This window comes from Peromyscus californicus, unplaced genomic scaffold (assembly GCF_007827085.1).
Source record: "Peromyscus californicus insignis strain IS unplaced genomic scaffold, ASM782708v3 Scaffold_6__1_contigs__length_162567912, whole genome shotgun sequence".
Classification (NCBI taxonomy): domain Eukaryota; kingdom Metazoa; phylum Chordata; class Mammalia; order Rodentia; family Cricetidae; genus Peromyscus; species Peromyscus californicus.
Window position 1 is genome coordinate 129,002,245 of NW_026294584.1, and position 14,859 is coordinate 129,017,103.

General features: G+C 47.4%; 1 protein-coding gene across 1 annotated transcript in view; it reads left to right on the forward strand.

Moving 5' to 3' along the window:
• The window catches only part of Slc6a11 (solute carrier family 6 member 11), a 116,741-nt gene that overhangs the window by 55,131 nt on the left and 46,751 nt on the right, over positions 1 to 14,859 (forward strand). Inside the window, exon 6 of the mRNA XM_052719144.1 lies at positions 4,591 to 4,725. Within this exon, the coding sequence (XP_052575104.1) occupies positions 4,591 to 4,725 (135 nt within the window). The remainder of the gene's footprint in view (positions 1 to 4,590; positions 4,726 to 14,859) is intronic.

Here is a 14,859-nt window from a genome sequence, read left to right on the forward strand (position 1 = left end):
ACTGTAATGGCGTGTGGGGACAGTTGAGGAAAGAGAGCAACCTTCCCATCACCCTAGTTCCTACCTAGAAGCTTCTAGTTGTTCAGAAGGTATATTCTGTGCCTATCCCATATCCTTGGCCTCTGCCATTCCTACTTACCCAGGGATGCCCAGCTCCAAATTACTTTTACAAATCCATCTCAGAGATCTGGGAAGTGCTGTCTCAGCAGCCTTCTTTTCCTGTTTGATCCTGCTGCGCTGCATCAGGACCCCAGGGACTCAAACCTGTATGCACAAAAATCTTCCCTTAAGGACTAGACCTAGGTCTTATACATCCATGGACTTACAGGAAACTGGAAATGCATGTGTGAGACAGAGTAGTTCAGGCATAACAGATGGATTGCGTCACAGCTGGAGTTCTGCATGGGTGGCTCTGAGGCTGCAGGCAGGCTCAGCTGCAAGGAATGCTGTGATTGATTAGTAGTGTCTGACCAGAGCACAAGATGAGTGGGTGCCAGCACATGTTGTTTGTGGGCAATCTCTTGACTGCCAGATCTATAGCTAACAGTCAACAGTTGATCTCCGGGTGTGCGGGAATCAAAGAAAACACAAATACCTGGAGTAGCCAAAAATAGAAACACATCAGAAAGGATTTGGGGAGACATTACATTTTCAACTTTGACCCCACTCATATATTGTGTATATTATGCAATGATGCTCCCAAACCATCTTTTGTATCCCTATTGATGCTCTCAAACTTTGGCTTATGAGTGAATCTTGGGTAACACATGCCAGCTAGTGGTTTCATTCTGGCAGTAAACTTGCCTGCTTGTGGTCTGTGGGCAGCTCATTTGCACATTATTTTTCCTTTATGGTTTTATTAAAAGTGCCATCACCCCAGCCCTAACAAACAATATTTTAGAGAATATGCAATGCTGAATGTCTAGAAAGCTCCGTGGAAGAGGAGGTTTTTACAGCAATCAGCTCCCTGGCCAGCAACCGGCTACCCTTGTTGGTTGATGACTGACCTTTTTCTCATTGTTAATATCGACTGCCCACTGCAATTGTATGTCTGACTTGCATATTCTCTCTCTGGGTTGCAATATGTGCCATTGTGTATGACAGTAAGAGAATGCATCAGTCACTTGACATGCCTAGGAGCCCATGGTTCATTTGGTAGCCATGATGTAGGCATTGGTGGGCTGGGGGCTGAGTGGGCTACAGGCAGCACTATCATTGAAGAGATAGCACCCACATAAAATGATCCGACCTTCCAGGTGTGTCCATAAGATGTGTTGTCCCCACCCCCTGCTGATCCTCGTGTTCTCCTGCTTGAGAGCTGTGTTTAAATCTGTGCTGTGTGCTAACCAAACGGCTGAGCTTCTCTCAGAAGGGAGAATTAATAGGGCACTTTTAGGAATGTCATGATGATCTCTTGTGTGGTGGGAAGTTCGAATGGGTGACCTTGGGAGCAAGCTGACTTTGTTTGAATCCATACTGACCACGATTCTTTAGCTGGGTGATTTGGACAGGCTACTGAGTACTCTATCCTTTCTCATATATATAAAAGATGATAACTCCCCCTACCCAGAGCACTCCCTGCACTTGCCCAGTGTGTAGACATGTGGGATGAGCAAAGCCAGTACCACTATCGTATGCATGTATGTGCGTATAGTATATGTGCAGGCATGAGTGTTGTGTGTATATGTGTGTATGCATCTGTGCAGGTATGTGCATGTATATTGCATTCATGTATATTTGCATATGTGCATGTTTGTACATGTGTGCCTATGTGTGCATGCACCTGCTTTTGTGTGTATATATGTGTGTGCCATGCATGCCTGACATGCAGTAGAAATTCCATTTCTCTTTTCCATCCCTGATTTCCATATCTTGTGCTCCTACTCCTTTAGGATCCAATGTCTGGGTCACCTTCTTGGAGAAGCTCCCCCTTGACTGCTCATATCATGGCTGCTGTCTCTCTGTGCCCACCACTGAATATATTGTCTGTCTCTGTATCTGTCCTTCCCACCAGTTGGAAGCCTTAGAGCAGAGAGATCCATTGGGTGAGTCTTCCTCACCTGGGCATAGCTCAGTACTGACTGCACAGGAATGGCTTTAGTGTTGAGTGAGTGCCTGGGTAATGAGTAAATGAGGAAGCAAATAAGGGAATGATATGGAGCCCTGGCCAAAGCAGGCCCAGCTTGAACAGGGTGAGAGGTGGTAGCAGAGGCATCCTGCTCAGAGTGCACACTCTTCCTGTGATATCTGAGTCCCAGTCATCGGCAAGTGTGTCTTGTATCTGTGTGCACTGAGAGCTATGCGAAGCTAAACTGGAATCTAAGGATGTCCCTGGGCCTTGGATGGTGAAAACTCCCTTCTAAACGGGAATGGGGAGGTCCCAACAAGGGGCAGTGCCAGTGATCAGAGAAGAGAAAATGATAAAGGAGAAAAGGGTCTAACCTGGCAGGACACTGAGCCCTGCAGGGTCCTCCAGTGGGAGGCATGGCTAGCACCTCTGTGGGGGCGCAGGACTGGGGTCTGGAGTGTGTAGTGAGTTGGCCATCTCTCATGAGCAGTATTCAGGACATGGGGCTCCAGGAGGGCTGTGTGTCCTTGAGTGTACTCTCTTTATTCCTACAGGGATCTATGGCTCAGTCTCTCTCAGCTTCTCTGGATACAGGCATCTGCCTCCAAGCAGACCAGGCCCAGGGAGTTCCAAACCAGTGCTGGATCCTTCCCACCCTCTCAGCTTCCCACGCCTCCCCCCCATACTACCACCCCCGCCATGTCCCCAGTCTATCTTCAATTATAAAAAAAATATTTTTTATTGAGAGCAGTTCTTTTTAGAATTGTGGATCTTGACTCATTAATGAGTTGTGAAATAGATTTAAAGAGTTCTGGCCAGGTTTTAAAAGATGAAATAGAGGACTGTAGCAGGAATCTTAAAAGTTCTTATTAATAAAAGCAAATCTGGAAGCCAGGTATTGGGGTGAATGCTGGAAGATCAGAGAAGTAGAACAAGCCACAGCCACCTCACCTTGCCAGTTTCTCAGCTGATCCTGTTTCCTCAGACTGGAAACCTCTGTGTCCTCATCTGGAATGAATCTCAGCTGAACTGTGCTGCTCAAAGCCTAAAAGCTTAACCAGCCAAATGCTTCTAGTTCCTGGTCTTCACACCTTATATACCTTTCTGCTTTCTGCCATCACTCCCTGGGATTAAAGGCTCACTTCTTGGGATTAAAGGCGTGTGTCACCATGCCTGGCTGTTTCCAGTGGCCTTGACCTCACAGAGATCCAGAGGGATTTCTGCCTCTGGAATGCTGGGATTAAAGGTGTGAGTGCCACCATTTTCTAGCCTCTGTATCTAGTGGCTGTTCTGTGTCTGACCCCAGATAAGTTTATTAGGGTGCACAATATTTTGGGGAACACAGTACCACCCCAGAGGACCAGCAACGATGGCTCAGCAGAAAGGGTGCCTGCCACCCAGCCTGACAGCCTGCATTCGATCCCTGGGACCCACGTGGCAAACAGAGAACACCGACGCCTGAAAATTTCCCTCTGACCTCCTCCACACATGGGCCATGCTATGCACACGGCCCCTACACAATGTGCACATCAATTTCAGACTGAGGAAAGTCTGATAGACAACATTAGTAGGTGTCCCACATGGAAGTGATTCGGGAATCTTCCTTTCCAGAGTTCCATGAACGGGGTTGTGATTCCTGTTTCTTTCTGTGGGTTTGGCACCCACTGCCATCAAACTCCTCACGTGCCCTGGGTGTGCACTCCCCTGAGGAGTAGGTGGAGGGAGACAAACAGGGGTATGTGTGGGTTAGGGGCCCCTCTCCCCTTGGCTCCAGGTGATGCCCACCACTGTCACCCCTTCCCTTTCTAATTCTATTTATTGCAGTAAGAATCCTAACATGTAACCTCCCCTCTCAGTAATGTTCTAATTCAGGACACATTGTTGCCGACCATGTACAACCTTGGACGATGCATCTCTTTCTCATGCTCCTCTTGATTGACAGGAATGTTACACCCGACATGACAGAGATGACAAGGGAGGCGCCATTATCCCACTCTTTGCTTCTATGACTCTACTTTAGGTACTTCCTGTCAGTAAAGTCACATAGGAGCCACATCTGTGAATTCAAAGAAACTCAAGACAATATTGAATGGAGGTTTGCATGGAAACTGAATGTGTAGACATTTTCCTTGTCATTGTTTCCTAGATAATGCAGAGTGCTGATTGCATGGTGCTTGCATTGTACCAGAGATTGTCAGTCATCAAGAGATGACTTGCTATACACAAAGGATTGTGGGGCTTTCTGCAAACACGCTGTCATTTGATGTGAGAGACATGAGCATCTGTAGGCATTGGCAGCTGTAGCAACAAGACCCTGTAGATGCTCAAAGTCAACTGTCTTTCTCAGCCTGGGCTGCGTAGATGGATACAGAGAACGTGGTCCACGCATCTAGTCAATTTCAGGGCAGCCTTCATAAAGGACAGTCTGCAGCGTGCAGCTGCATGGAGAGGGAACTGTGCTGAGTGAACTGAGACCATCATTGCTACCCTTGCCTAACTCTTTTCTCTCTCCCCCTGGGCAGGTCGTGTATGTCACGGCAACTTTCCCCTACATCATGCTGCTCATCCTCCTGATCCGAGGCGTCACCCTGCCAGGCGCCTCTGAAGGCGTCAAGTTCTATCTGTACCCTGACCTCTCCCGGCTCTCTGACCCACAGGTAAGGGTTGCATCTCAAAGCACAGTGTCCCACACCGGCCACTGAAGCTTAGTGGCCAGGGAAGTAGGTAGATGCCTGTGGCCTCCTCCCGACAATAATTGTTAACGCATCAATGAAACACACAGAAAAGCAAATGTAGTAAAATACAACTGGAGAGCATTTAAAGGTAACTGTGTGGCCTGGTGACATAGACATTTCTTGCTTAGTGCCTTCAACATACCATCCCATGCAGGACCGAGAGCTGCAAGCAGAGTTGCCTTTACCTGGAATGCTTAGAATCAGACATTTCAAATTGGAGATTTTTCTGAATTTGGGAATATTCATATATATTTGATGAGCTTCTTGAAGACAGTGCCCAGCTGTAAGCATGAAATTTATTTGTTTCATGTATATCTTACATATGTATTTTAGTTGTTTTGTATGTGAAATAAAATCTCTTGCCATGAACTTTCCTAATTATGATATGTTGACATTCTGGAAGTTTCAGAGTTTGGTTTTGAGGATCAGGGATGCTCATCCAGTACCATGATTTCAAAGCAGCATTTATCATGGATATTTTATTTCTTATTTATTTGTTTTTAATTTTTAATTAATTTATTTTTAATCATATGTATGTGTATATATGCTACATACCTGTGGGTGTTGGAAGAGGCCAGAGGTGTCAGATCTCCTGGAAGCTAGAAGTAGAGGTGGTTGTGGGCTGTCTGATGTGGATGCTGGGAATTGAATTCTGGTCTCTGGAAGAGCAGTATGTGCTCTTAACCACTAAGCCAGATACCTGTCTCCCTACCCATCACCATAGACATTTTAGCTAGTCATACCACCATAGTATCTAGGCTTTTCTTCATGAGGGGTCTGTGGTTTGTTGACAGCACTTATGGTCACAAATAAAGGACATGCTAAACTTCAGTTAGGAATTAGTTAAAATTACAAACTTATTTTTCCCTGCCTGATGTCATAGACCTGCCACAGGGGATCTTGGTGAGAAGGTGAGTCCTTACTGTAATTAACTTTCTTTGTAGAAGAGTTCACATCAAACCCACCCCCACACCCACACAAAGAATTAGAGAAGTTGCCTCATCTACCCGTAGTCTTTAGTCAGGCCTGGTTTATTCTTGTCATGAGTAACAAGTGCCTGGGAGTGTGTTAAACAGAGACCCCCTCATCTAACCAATCCCTCAATCTCTACTCCATGCCAGAAGCCGTCAGGGAGATTCCTAGACTCTAGCCCAGACCTCTCTCCACTGAGCCCAGGTCCACGGTAATTTCAATGTAAGAAGCTACTTGCTCAGGGTTGACTGTTTCCACCAGGAAGTGCCCACTTTATATAGAAACAAACACATGAATCACATAGAATTAGTGTCTAACTTCCAGTCAGAGTTTGTACTTCTGAAAGATTCCAAGCCTGTGGCTTTGGATCCCTCTGTCTGGGCAGTGTGGACGGAAGGATTTGCAAAGCACTGGTTGTTTAGTGCAACTCAGAGGTGTCTGTGAGAGTGAGTGATGAGCCCGGTGGAGTGGGACACATGCTCATCTTTGCCAGTTTGTTATGCCTTGGGGTGCTACTGGCCACCTGTATCACATCCCAAACCACAGGCAGGATCCCCAGGAAGAAGGGAATTGGCTCTGACTGGTCAACTCTAACTCTGATAGGAGGGGCTCTACCTAAGCAGCAGTTTGGGCTACACATATCCCATCATGGGTCCATCTTCTATTGATACACTCTGGTATCAATAGAAGACGGGTTCTGTCTCCTCTGACCAACCTCTTCTTCCTCCCTGGGCCTTAAGGTCCAGTGAAGAGACCATGAGCATCCTTTATAGTATCTAGATCTTGACAATCATCAGGGTGCCTGCAGCTTGGTAAAGACAGGCTCCAGGGGGTCACTTTCAGAGGGTCTGGGATGGCTACAGGACAGCCAGGTAGTTAAGGAGCCTCAGAGGTGACTCTGATAGCCAGAAAGGTTGGGGAAGTCCAGTTGTCACTTTCTCAGAGCCCTACATTCACACACAGATACACACATAGCGACATACATATACATACACATATGCATACATACACACAGACGTACGTACACAAACACAAACACACAGAGACATACAGACACAGAGAAAAACACACATGCACACAGATATAAATGCACATGAGTACACATGCCCATACAGATACGTAAGTGCACACACATGCACACAGATATAAATGCACATGAGTACACATGCCCATACAGATACATAAGTGCACACACATGCACACTGAGGAAACAAACGCACCTATACACAGAGAGAAACACATGCAGGTGCACACACTTGTATGCAGATGGACATGGACACACACATGCACACAGATGAGCACACATGGACACATAGTCTGAGAACACAGATGAACCAGAGGTCTAGGAATCCATTCAGTTCTTCCCTGACCATCTCAGGTTCCTACTGTCTTCCGAGGTCTCCTTCTGAGCCTCAGCTTCTCCACCAATGACCTGAAAGGCTAAGTTGTACTCCTGCAGCCAAGAGCCAATAAAGGATTACTCCATAGTTATCCACCTCTGAGAGCCAGGGAAGAGACACCAGGAGGGAGGAGATCCTAGAGCTCCAGGGTATTGTCAGGTCCCGTCAAGTCTCCAGCCTCTGAGCCCTTGGCCCCAGGCTGTCTGTCCATCCAGAACCTTGGGGTGTGGGAGCTGGGCTATTAGGTGCAATGGTCAGCAGATGGGGGTGTCTTTCCTGATTGTGAATCATGCATGACAGTCCCATGAGCAGATGAATGACTGCTGAGAGTTCTCCCATAGAGGCTGCAGGCCTGTGCCCAGCACTGTGCATTGTGCTAGATCCTGGTCCCTGGAGTCCTCAGCCTGGGGGAGAGGATAGTCAGGCCACTCCCCCACCCAGGTCTCCCTCTGAGAAGAACACAACAGGCTAGGGTGAGATCAGAGGTCCGTGTCCCTCCGTAGGGTCCACCACCTGCAGCGGAGAGAGAGCCACCAGACAGTCTGGTCTGGAGGGGTCTCCGTGGGGCTGCTCACTTTCGCTCCTTCCTTTCCAGGGCCAAAGCTGCAGGCTGTTCTCATTGCCGCTCCCCTCCCCCATCTGGAGCTCCAGGGCAGGTCTGCTGCTCCCTTTTCACGCAGGGTGGGGGTGCGCTACTCTGCACTCCCTCTTTGGAACCTTGGGACCATTTCAGTTTCATCATCAGTAAAATGGGGCTAATTCCTTTTTTTGTGGACAGAAAAAGCTACGGAAGTTGTTTTAAAAATCTAAGGGTGTGCCAGCAGCTAGTATAGTCACCAGGGGTCCCTGAATTTATGGCTGCACCGTGTCCTTCCCAATACCCATCTCTTGTCAGTCCTCAGGTCCCTTTTCCCGCCATCGCTGACATCTCAAAGGCTGCCCAGTTGTTGCTGCTCTTCTTGCTCTAGTGGAGACTCAGGCAGGGAATGTACCTGTTATGTTCACCGTTTGCTCGCCAGCCCCTGGCACAGCCTGTAGTGAGGTAAACTGACCAGCGACTGTTTCTTGGGAGGAAGAGAGCTGCCCCAAAGTGTGTTCACTGCCTGTGTCCTGGCGCTCCAATCTTTCAGCACTTATGAGTATGTTCTTCAAGAAGTAGTGGCTTTACAATACTTAATCTGCTGCTGCTGTGTGGCTGTGTGCCTTCCACACTGTGTCTTTCCCTTTCTGGGCTCACAGTTCTTACCTGTCTAGTAGGATAGGAATGTTTGCCTGCCATGAAGGGATGCCGCAAGGCACAGGTAGGTACACATGCGTGCCCGAGCCCTTGCATTTCTCACCTCTGTTGCCCAGCCCCAGGCCTGGCACCTAGTAGGACCCTGGGTCATGTTGGCCTATGTCTGGCTCTGAGAAGGACAACTCGGAACCTCACAGCCCAAGAGGAGGGTAGCTTTGAACTAGGAACGGGGCTTTTATTGTGGATCCAGTAAATTAAGTTTCTTGTGAAGAGCTTGAAGGGATGCAGCAGCTCGCCCACTTTGTGCCTGTGATTTGCATTTCATGGTCAGAACGTTTAAACATCTGTTTGTCTTCACTGTCGGCCCAGTGTTTTCTCTGAAGTGTGAAGTGCTCCGGCTCCATTTTTACCCCCTCAGATTTTCACTTTCTGTCTTTGGAGAGCCAAGGGGATCTTGCAAGAAATCACATTGTCCCTGCCCCAGATTTCTGCTGCTCTCGCTTGTCATTGTGTTTCGAGTGTGTGTTTTCAGGGCGAGAACAGAAAGGCTTGTCACAGATCCAACTCACGGGTCTGCTTTCCCAGGCAAAGTACTGATACACCACTTTCCTGGGCTTCCTCCTCTGTAGAGGGAACAGAACCTGAGGATGAGGTGTCCAAGGTGCTGGACCTGCAGACAAGGCGTCTCTCCTGCGGCCCCATCCCACAGGACAAATCAGAACACAGGAGCAAGACAAGACCCTGGCTGGAAATCTTCTGAACCCTGAAGAAGATTCCATGAGATTACTGCCACCTGGTGGCCGTGTTCTCTGATTCCATGCCAGGACCCAAAATAAGAAATGGCCTCTAGCCTGAAACACTTTCAAACCAAAATATCCATGTCTCCACTGACTTAGAGATAGCAGACACATTTTTTACATGAAACATTACTGATGTGGAGGCCACTCCCCGAGACCGGAAGTCCCCCAAAGTTTCCTTTGAATACATTTGGTTCTGTATTAAGAGTTTCTGTAGTACCGTGGGTTTGTTGTCTTCTCTCAGGCTAGCCATCCCACTGCACACGGCTCTTTGTCTTCAAGGAGGTTCCCATCTCTTGGGAAAGGCATGATTAGGTCAGTAATAATGATGGTGGAGACAGTACTGGGGGTTGGAATTGCCCTACAGGCGTAGATCTTACCTAACCTCTTGTCCAAAGACAGCAAATCTCCTTCTTCTCTTGGCTCATGGAGTCAGAATTGCTGGGCTCCTCCTTGGGGTTCTGTGCACCACAGAGATACTGTTAAAGTGTTGGAACTCAGGATGAAGTTCTGTGGTCTCTTAGCTGTTTCAGCAGTGTTGGGGTAGGAGAGCGGCTGGCATGGCCATCCAAGTCATGACACTGGATGCTGGAGCATGGCCCAATCACATAGCGCAGCTTAGCTTGCCATCTAAAAAGTAACTACTGGTGGTTATCTACTGATGGCTGACACTCTACCAGTCACCACAGCTATCTTGTCTCTCCAAGTCACTCAGCCTCCAAATGATTACTGAAAACCATCGTGCTCTGTGTATGGCCAAAGTTCTCACAGGATGTAAGCTTAAAATCCGATTTCACAAATGAAGGAGCTAAGGCTAGAGGCCTAAAGTTTACACATCTATCTCTGAGCCCAGTGGCTTGTGACCCAGCTGAGCAAAGGGCACAACGCCAAAGCCACCATGTCCACCATCTGGATTCTCTGTCTGCCCAGTCCCAGCTGCCCTTCCTGATTCTGAAGTCACTGTGTGGCATTTTGCTAGGATCCTAGATGCTGCACATCAGGTGGGTTTTGTTCCCACCCAGAAACCACTTCCCGTCCTGTGCCAGGAGGCTCCTCACCTCCAATTTGGAATAACTTTCCAGTCACTCACTTCTCAATGTTCAAATATACATGCATACATACAGACACACAGACAGACCAATCTGTCTTCTCTCCTCCCTCCCTCCCTCCCTCCCTCCCTTCCTTCCTTCCTTCCTTCCTTCCATTATCTTTTGGCTTTGCTACTCTGATTTGTCAGTGTTCTACTTTGAGAATATGCATTAGGCGGATTTAAGTTCAGCCTGAACCGCGGAGACCAAGCCATCTCAACAATGGGCTCCTGCTTCTTATCACTTACCACCTTCCCTCACTGGCCCTGCTGCCTTCCTGCAGCATTCTCAAGGAGCTTGGTGGGGAACTGAGACTCCTGCATGGGTGCTTTGAATGTGTTCTTTAGTTCTCTGACTGTATCTAGGGACACTGAAGTCTGGTAAATGCCAAGCCTCTGGCCTAGAGGAAACCCCGTGTTTTCTAGTCTGCTTGTGCTGCTGGTAGGTTTTGATTGAATACTATGTGCTACAGAATTGGTGTGAACACTGGATTCTGTTATCCTCCTTTGAAGAGTGCTGGCTTTTGTCTTAATGTGCATTTTATTCCAGGTATTGACAGTTAGCTGCCTTGTGTGGGTGCAGCCTCACATTTTCTCAGTTCAGATCTATGGAAGCCCTATGCTGACCCCAAAAGACACTCTGATATCATAGGACTCAGTAGGAGGTGATGGGCTTCTGAGTTATGGTCCTCCTATGGGTCCCCTCAAGGCTTGGCTTTAAGCTTGGAGAAGGTGAGTGTAGAGATCTCCTTGTTCTAAAGCTGTGCTGTTTAGCTGGGAATTCTACTTCCCAGGAGACATTTGGCAGTATCTGCAAATATATTCAATCACCACATTGGGCCTGGTCCTATCTCACCTGGCCCTCATTCCTGGGTCACAGTGGGCCTGGTTCCAGCTGCCAGGGCCCCACCACCCCAGATTCTGTCTCTGTTATTTTTTTACATCATCCCATGGCTGGCCCCCTTACATGCTACTGGTCATTCTGCTCCTGTGTCAGGACCCAGTCAACCCCATGACCTGAACAAAACCCTGTTGTTGTTTTAATTCATGGAGCTGATGGCTGCCTGGCATAATCTCATGTTTAATAATCAATATGTTTATGGTTAGTATTATCAGTTAGAATTTCAGCTCTACATAAGCAAAGAATGTTTGTGTGCTATCCACTTTGGACTCCTTGGTACGTACCTGAGACAGAGTCTGGGGCATGAGAAGATCCTAGTTACTGTGAGATGGTGAATAGATGGGCAGATGGTTAGATGGACAGACAGATGGATAGATAAATGGATGAGTGGATGGATAAATGGATGAGTGGATGGGTTGTAGACGGTGGCGTTAGATGACTATGGATGATCAATAGTTGAGAAGATGAATGAATGGGTGGTAGATGAGTAGGAAGATGAATGATGGGTAGTTGATCAGATAGATGGATAGACTGGCGGATGTAGAAGGGGCAGTTAGATGGATGGATTGTGGGTGGGTAGATGGCCACATGGATGAATGGTAAATGGATGGATAGGTGGTTGAGTGCTTGGATGGGTGGATAGATGAGTAGATAGATGGATAAACAGATTAATAGATGGGTGGTAGGTACATGGTGGTTGGATAAATGGTGTTTGGGTAGACAGATGAGTAGATGGCTAGTGGGAGGGTGAGCAGATGAAACAATGGATGACTGGGTGGGTAGGTGAGTGGATGGATGGATAGATGGATGGATGAATAGGCAGTGGGTACGTGGATAGGTGGACAGATGGGAGGATGGGTGTATAGAAGCAGATGAATGATTGCCATATGGTGGTGTATCTTAAGGAATATCAATAATCAGAGGTGAAATAAAAAAATTATTTCTGACTGTCTGTCCTAGAGACTTCAGGGAGTTTGAGTTGCTGTTTGAAGGAAGAGGAAAGAAAGGTTGTTTGAAAACAAGCATGGATGAAAAGAATGAATGTCTGCATACATACAGGAAGTGGTCAGAGAGCCATGATTACATGCAGGAGGAGTTGGTGACCAGCAGCCATATGTAACATGGCTTTAAAGAAGGAAAGGCATGTTACCCTCTCCAGAAACCGTGTCTGTCAAACTGAAGAATCCAGACTTCCTTTGGTGGTCTGTGGGTGGTTGTGGAATGTTCCCGAGTGAGAGGTTGATTGGCGAGAAAAAAGCTGTAATTTCAGAAGGCAGTCCAGCTCAGAGCAGGCTGAGTGAAGCCAGGCAGAGTGTATTAGGCACTCAGCTGCTTTTGAATCTGCTCTTTGCTTTTTCTGTGTGGCTATGGCTTGGAAACTTGCCCTCTGACCTTCAAGATGTCCCCTAGTGTGTTCCTAGAGGGTAGGGACCCACTTTTACTTGCCTCCTGTCCCCATGTGAATATCGTCAGGCTAGATGAGACAGATAGCGTGAGCCTCTTCCAGTGTCTAGAAAGGATGGGAGGACAGTGAGGAGGGAAAGAGGGAGAGGCGGAGCCACATATCCAATGAATTGTTGGGCTTTAGCAGAGCAGGCATCGACCAGGTAGTGGGGTCACTTCCAGAAGACACCCAAAGCCCCATATGACATGTGCTCTGTGGTGGAGCTGACAAGATGAGCTATACCAAGAGAAGCACACCAGCCCTAGGCTGGCCTAGACCCCAGACTGGCCTAGACCCCAGACTGGCCCTTCGGTTGGATCCCTCCTGAGCTTATTTGTCCAGAACATATTTATGGAGGCTTGTCCCTGGCTCTGCTTTCATAGACCAAGTGACCACTCCTGCTAGCCACTGGCTGGCCACTGTGGGAGTGGGTGGAGGAGCAGGTGGGTAGATATAGTTTCTGTTTTCTGGGACAGTGGCTTTTAATTGGGGAGGGTCTTTGATTAATATATTTTACTTTTTGAGTGTCAAGCTTATAGAAGTAGAAAATAGAATCTAAAGGACCCCCAGGTTTTCTGTCACCGTTAGGGTGGTCTATCACCAAGAATTACAGAGTCAGTATTGATGCCTTACATTCACTGAAGCCCATTATTATGTATGTGTAACTTTATTTGTGTGTGTGTGTGTGTGTGTGTGTGTGTGTGTGTGTGTGTGTGTGTGTGTGTGTACGCACATGCACCACAGCACTCCTGTGGAAGTCAGAGGACCACTCATGGCTGTCAGTTCTCTCTTTCCATCGTGTGGGTCCTGGGATCAAACCCAGGCCATCGTGCTTAGCAGCATGTGCCTGCATCCTCTGTGTTGGGCATTCTATGGGTTTAGACAACTGTGTAATGACATGTACCCAACATCACAGTATCATACAAGTATCATAAAGTAAGACCATTACCCTAAAATTCCTGTATTCTGCCTGTTCACACCCACCCTCCTTCTGACATTTTCCCTGTATCCACAGTTTTGTCTTTTCCAGAACGGTCTGGAGTTGAATGGTGCAAACATAGGCTCCTCGTACTGGCTTCTTTTGCTCAAACCTTACTACACAAACTTCTTTTTGGCCAGTCACACAGCCTGTCTCCAGAAGCTTGTCAGATGTGCTGACACTCGGGCTCCATTATGAGCCTGTCCCCTCTGAGCCTGCATTTCAGCAATGCCCTTAAGTGACTGGCACACAGGTAGAAGTTTGAAACAGTCTGGTCTAAGAGAACATTCCAGGTAGGTGAGACCTGTCAGATAAATCAGGAAGGGCTTGTGTCTGATTAGGTCATGGTCCTGGGGACAGGTAACCCAAGCAAGGATCTCTTGGAGCCTTCTTGCCCACTCTAGGGTAGGAGGAGGTAGAGGAGCACTCCAGGCTTCCTGGAGGTGGAATGCAATGTGCCTTTGGGGGACTATACTCCTAATGCTGTGCTGTCTGGTAAAGTAGCCACAAACCATGTCTGTTTCAATTGACTGAAATTAAATCACACACAGTTAGGTGCCTCAGTTTCTCTAAACAGTTTCAGATCATTAACAGCCATGTGTGACCAATGGTCACTAAAGTGGGGAGTTTATTGATAAGGGTTCTGTAGAGTAACAGAATTAAAAGAAGGACTATGTGTTAAAAATGGGACTTATTAGGTTGGTTTACAGGATGCAGTCAGCATAGTCCAATAATGGCTGTCTCACACCAGAGAGGCCAGCAGCCTGATAGTTATTCAGCCCATGATGCTGGATGTCTCGGCAGTCCTAATCTGGTGCTGATGGCCCTGAGGAGTCCTGAAGAGCTTCTGGTCTTTGTCTGTTATAAATGAGGAATCGGCATTCTTAGAAGTGCCAGGGAGGGAATTGCCAGCAATCGTGAAGGCATGCAGAAAAATGCAAAACTTCTTTCTGTTTTTATCTGTGCTTTCAGCAGAAGGTGCTGCCCAAATTTAGGGTGGGGCTTCCCATTTCAAATAATTTCATCAAGAATATTCCACATAGGGGGCTGGAGAGATGTCTCAGCGATTAAGAACACTGGCTGCTCTTCCAGAGGTCTTGAGTTCAATTCCCAGCAGCCACATGGTGGTTCACAACCATCTATAATGGGATCTGATGCCCTCTTCTGGTGTGCAGATGTTATGTTAATAATAAATAAATAAATCTAAGAAAGAAAGAAAGAAAGAAAGAAAGAAAGAAA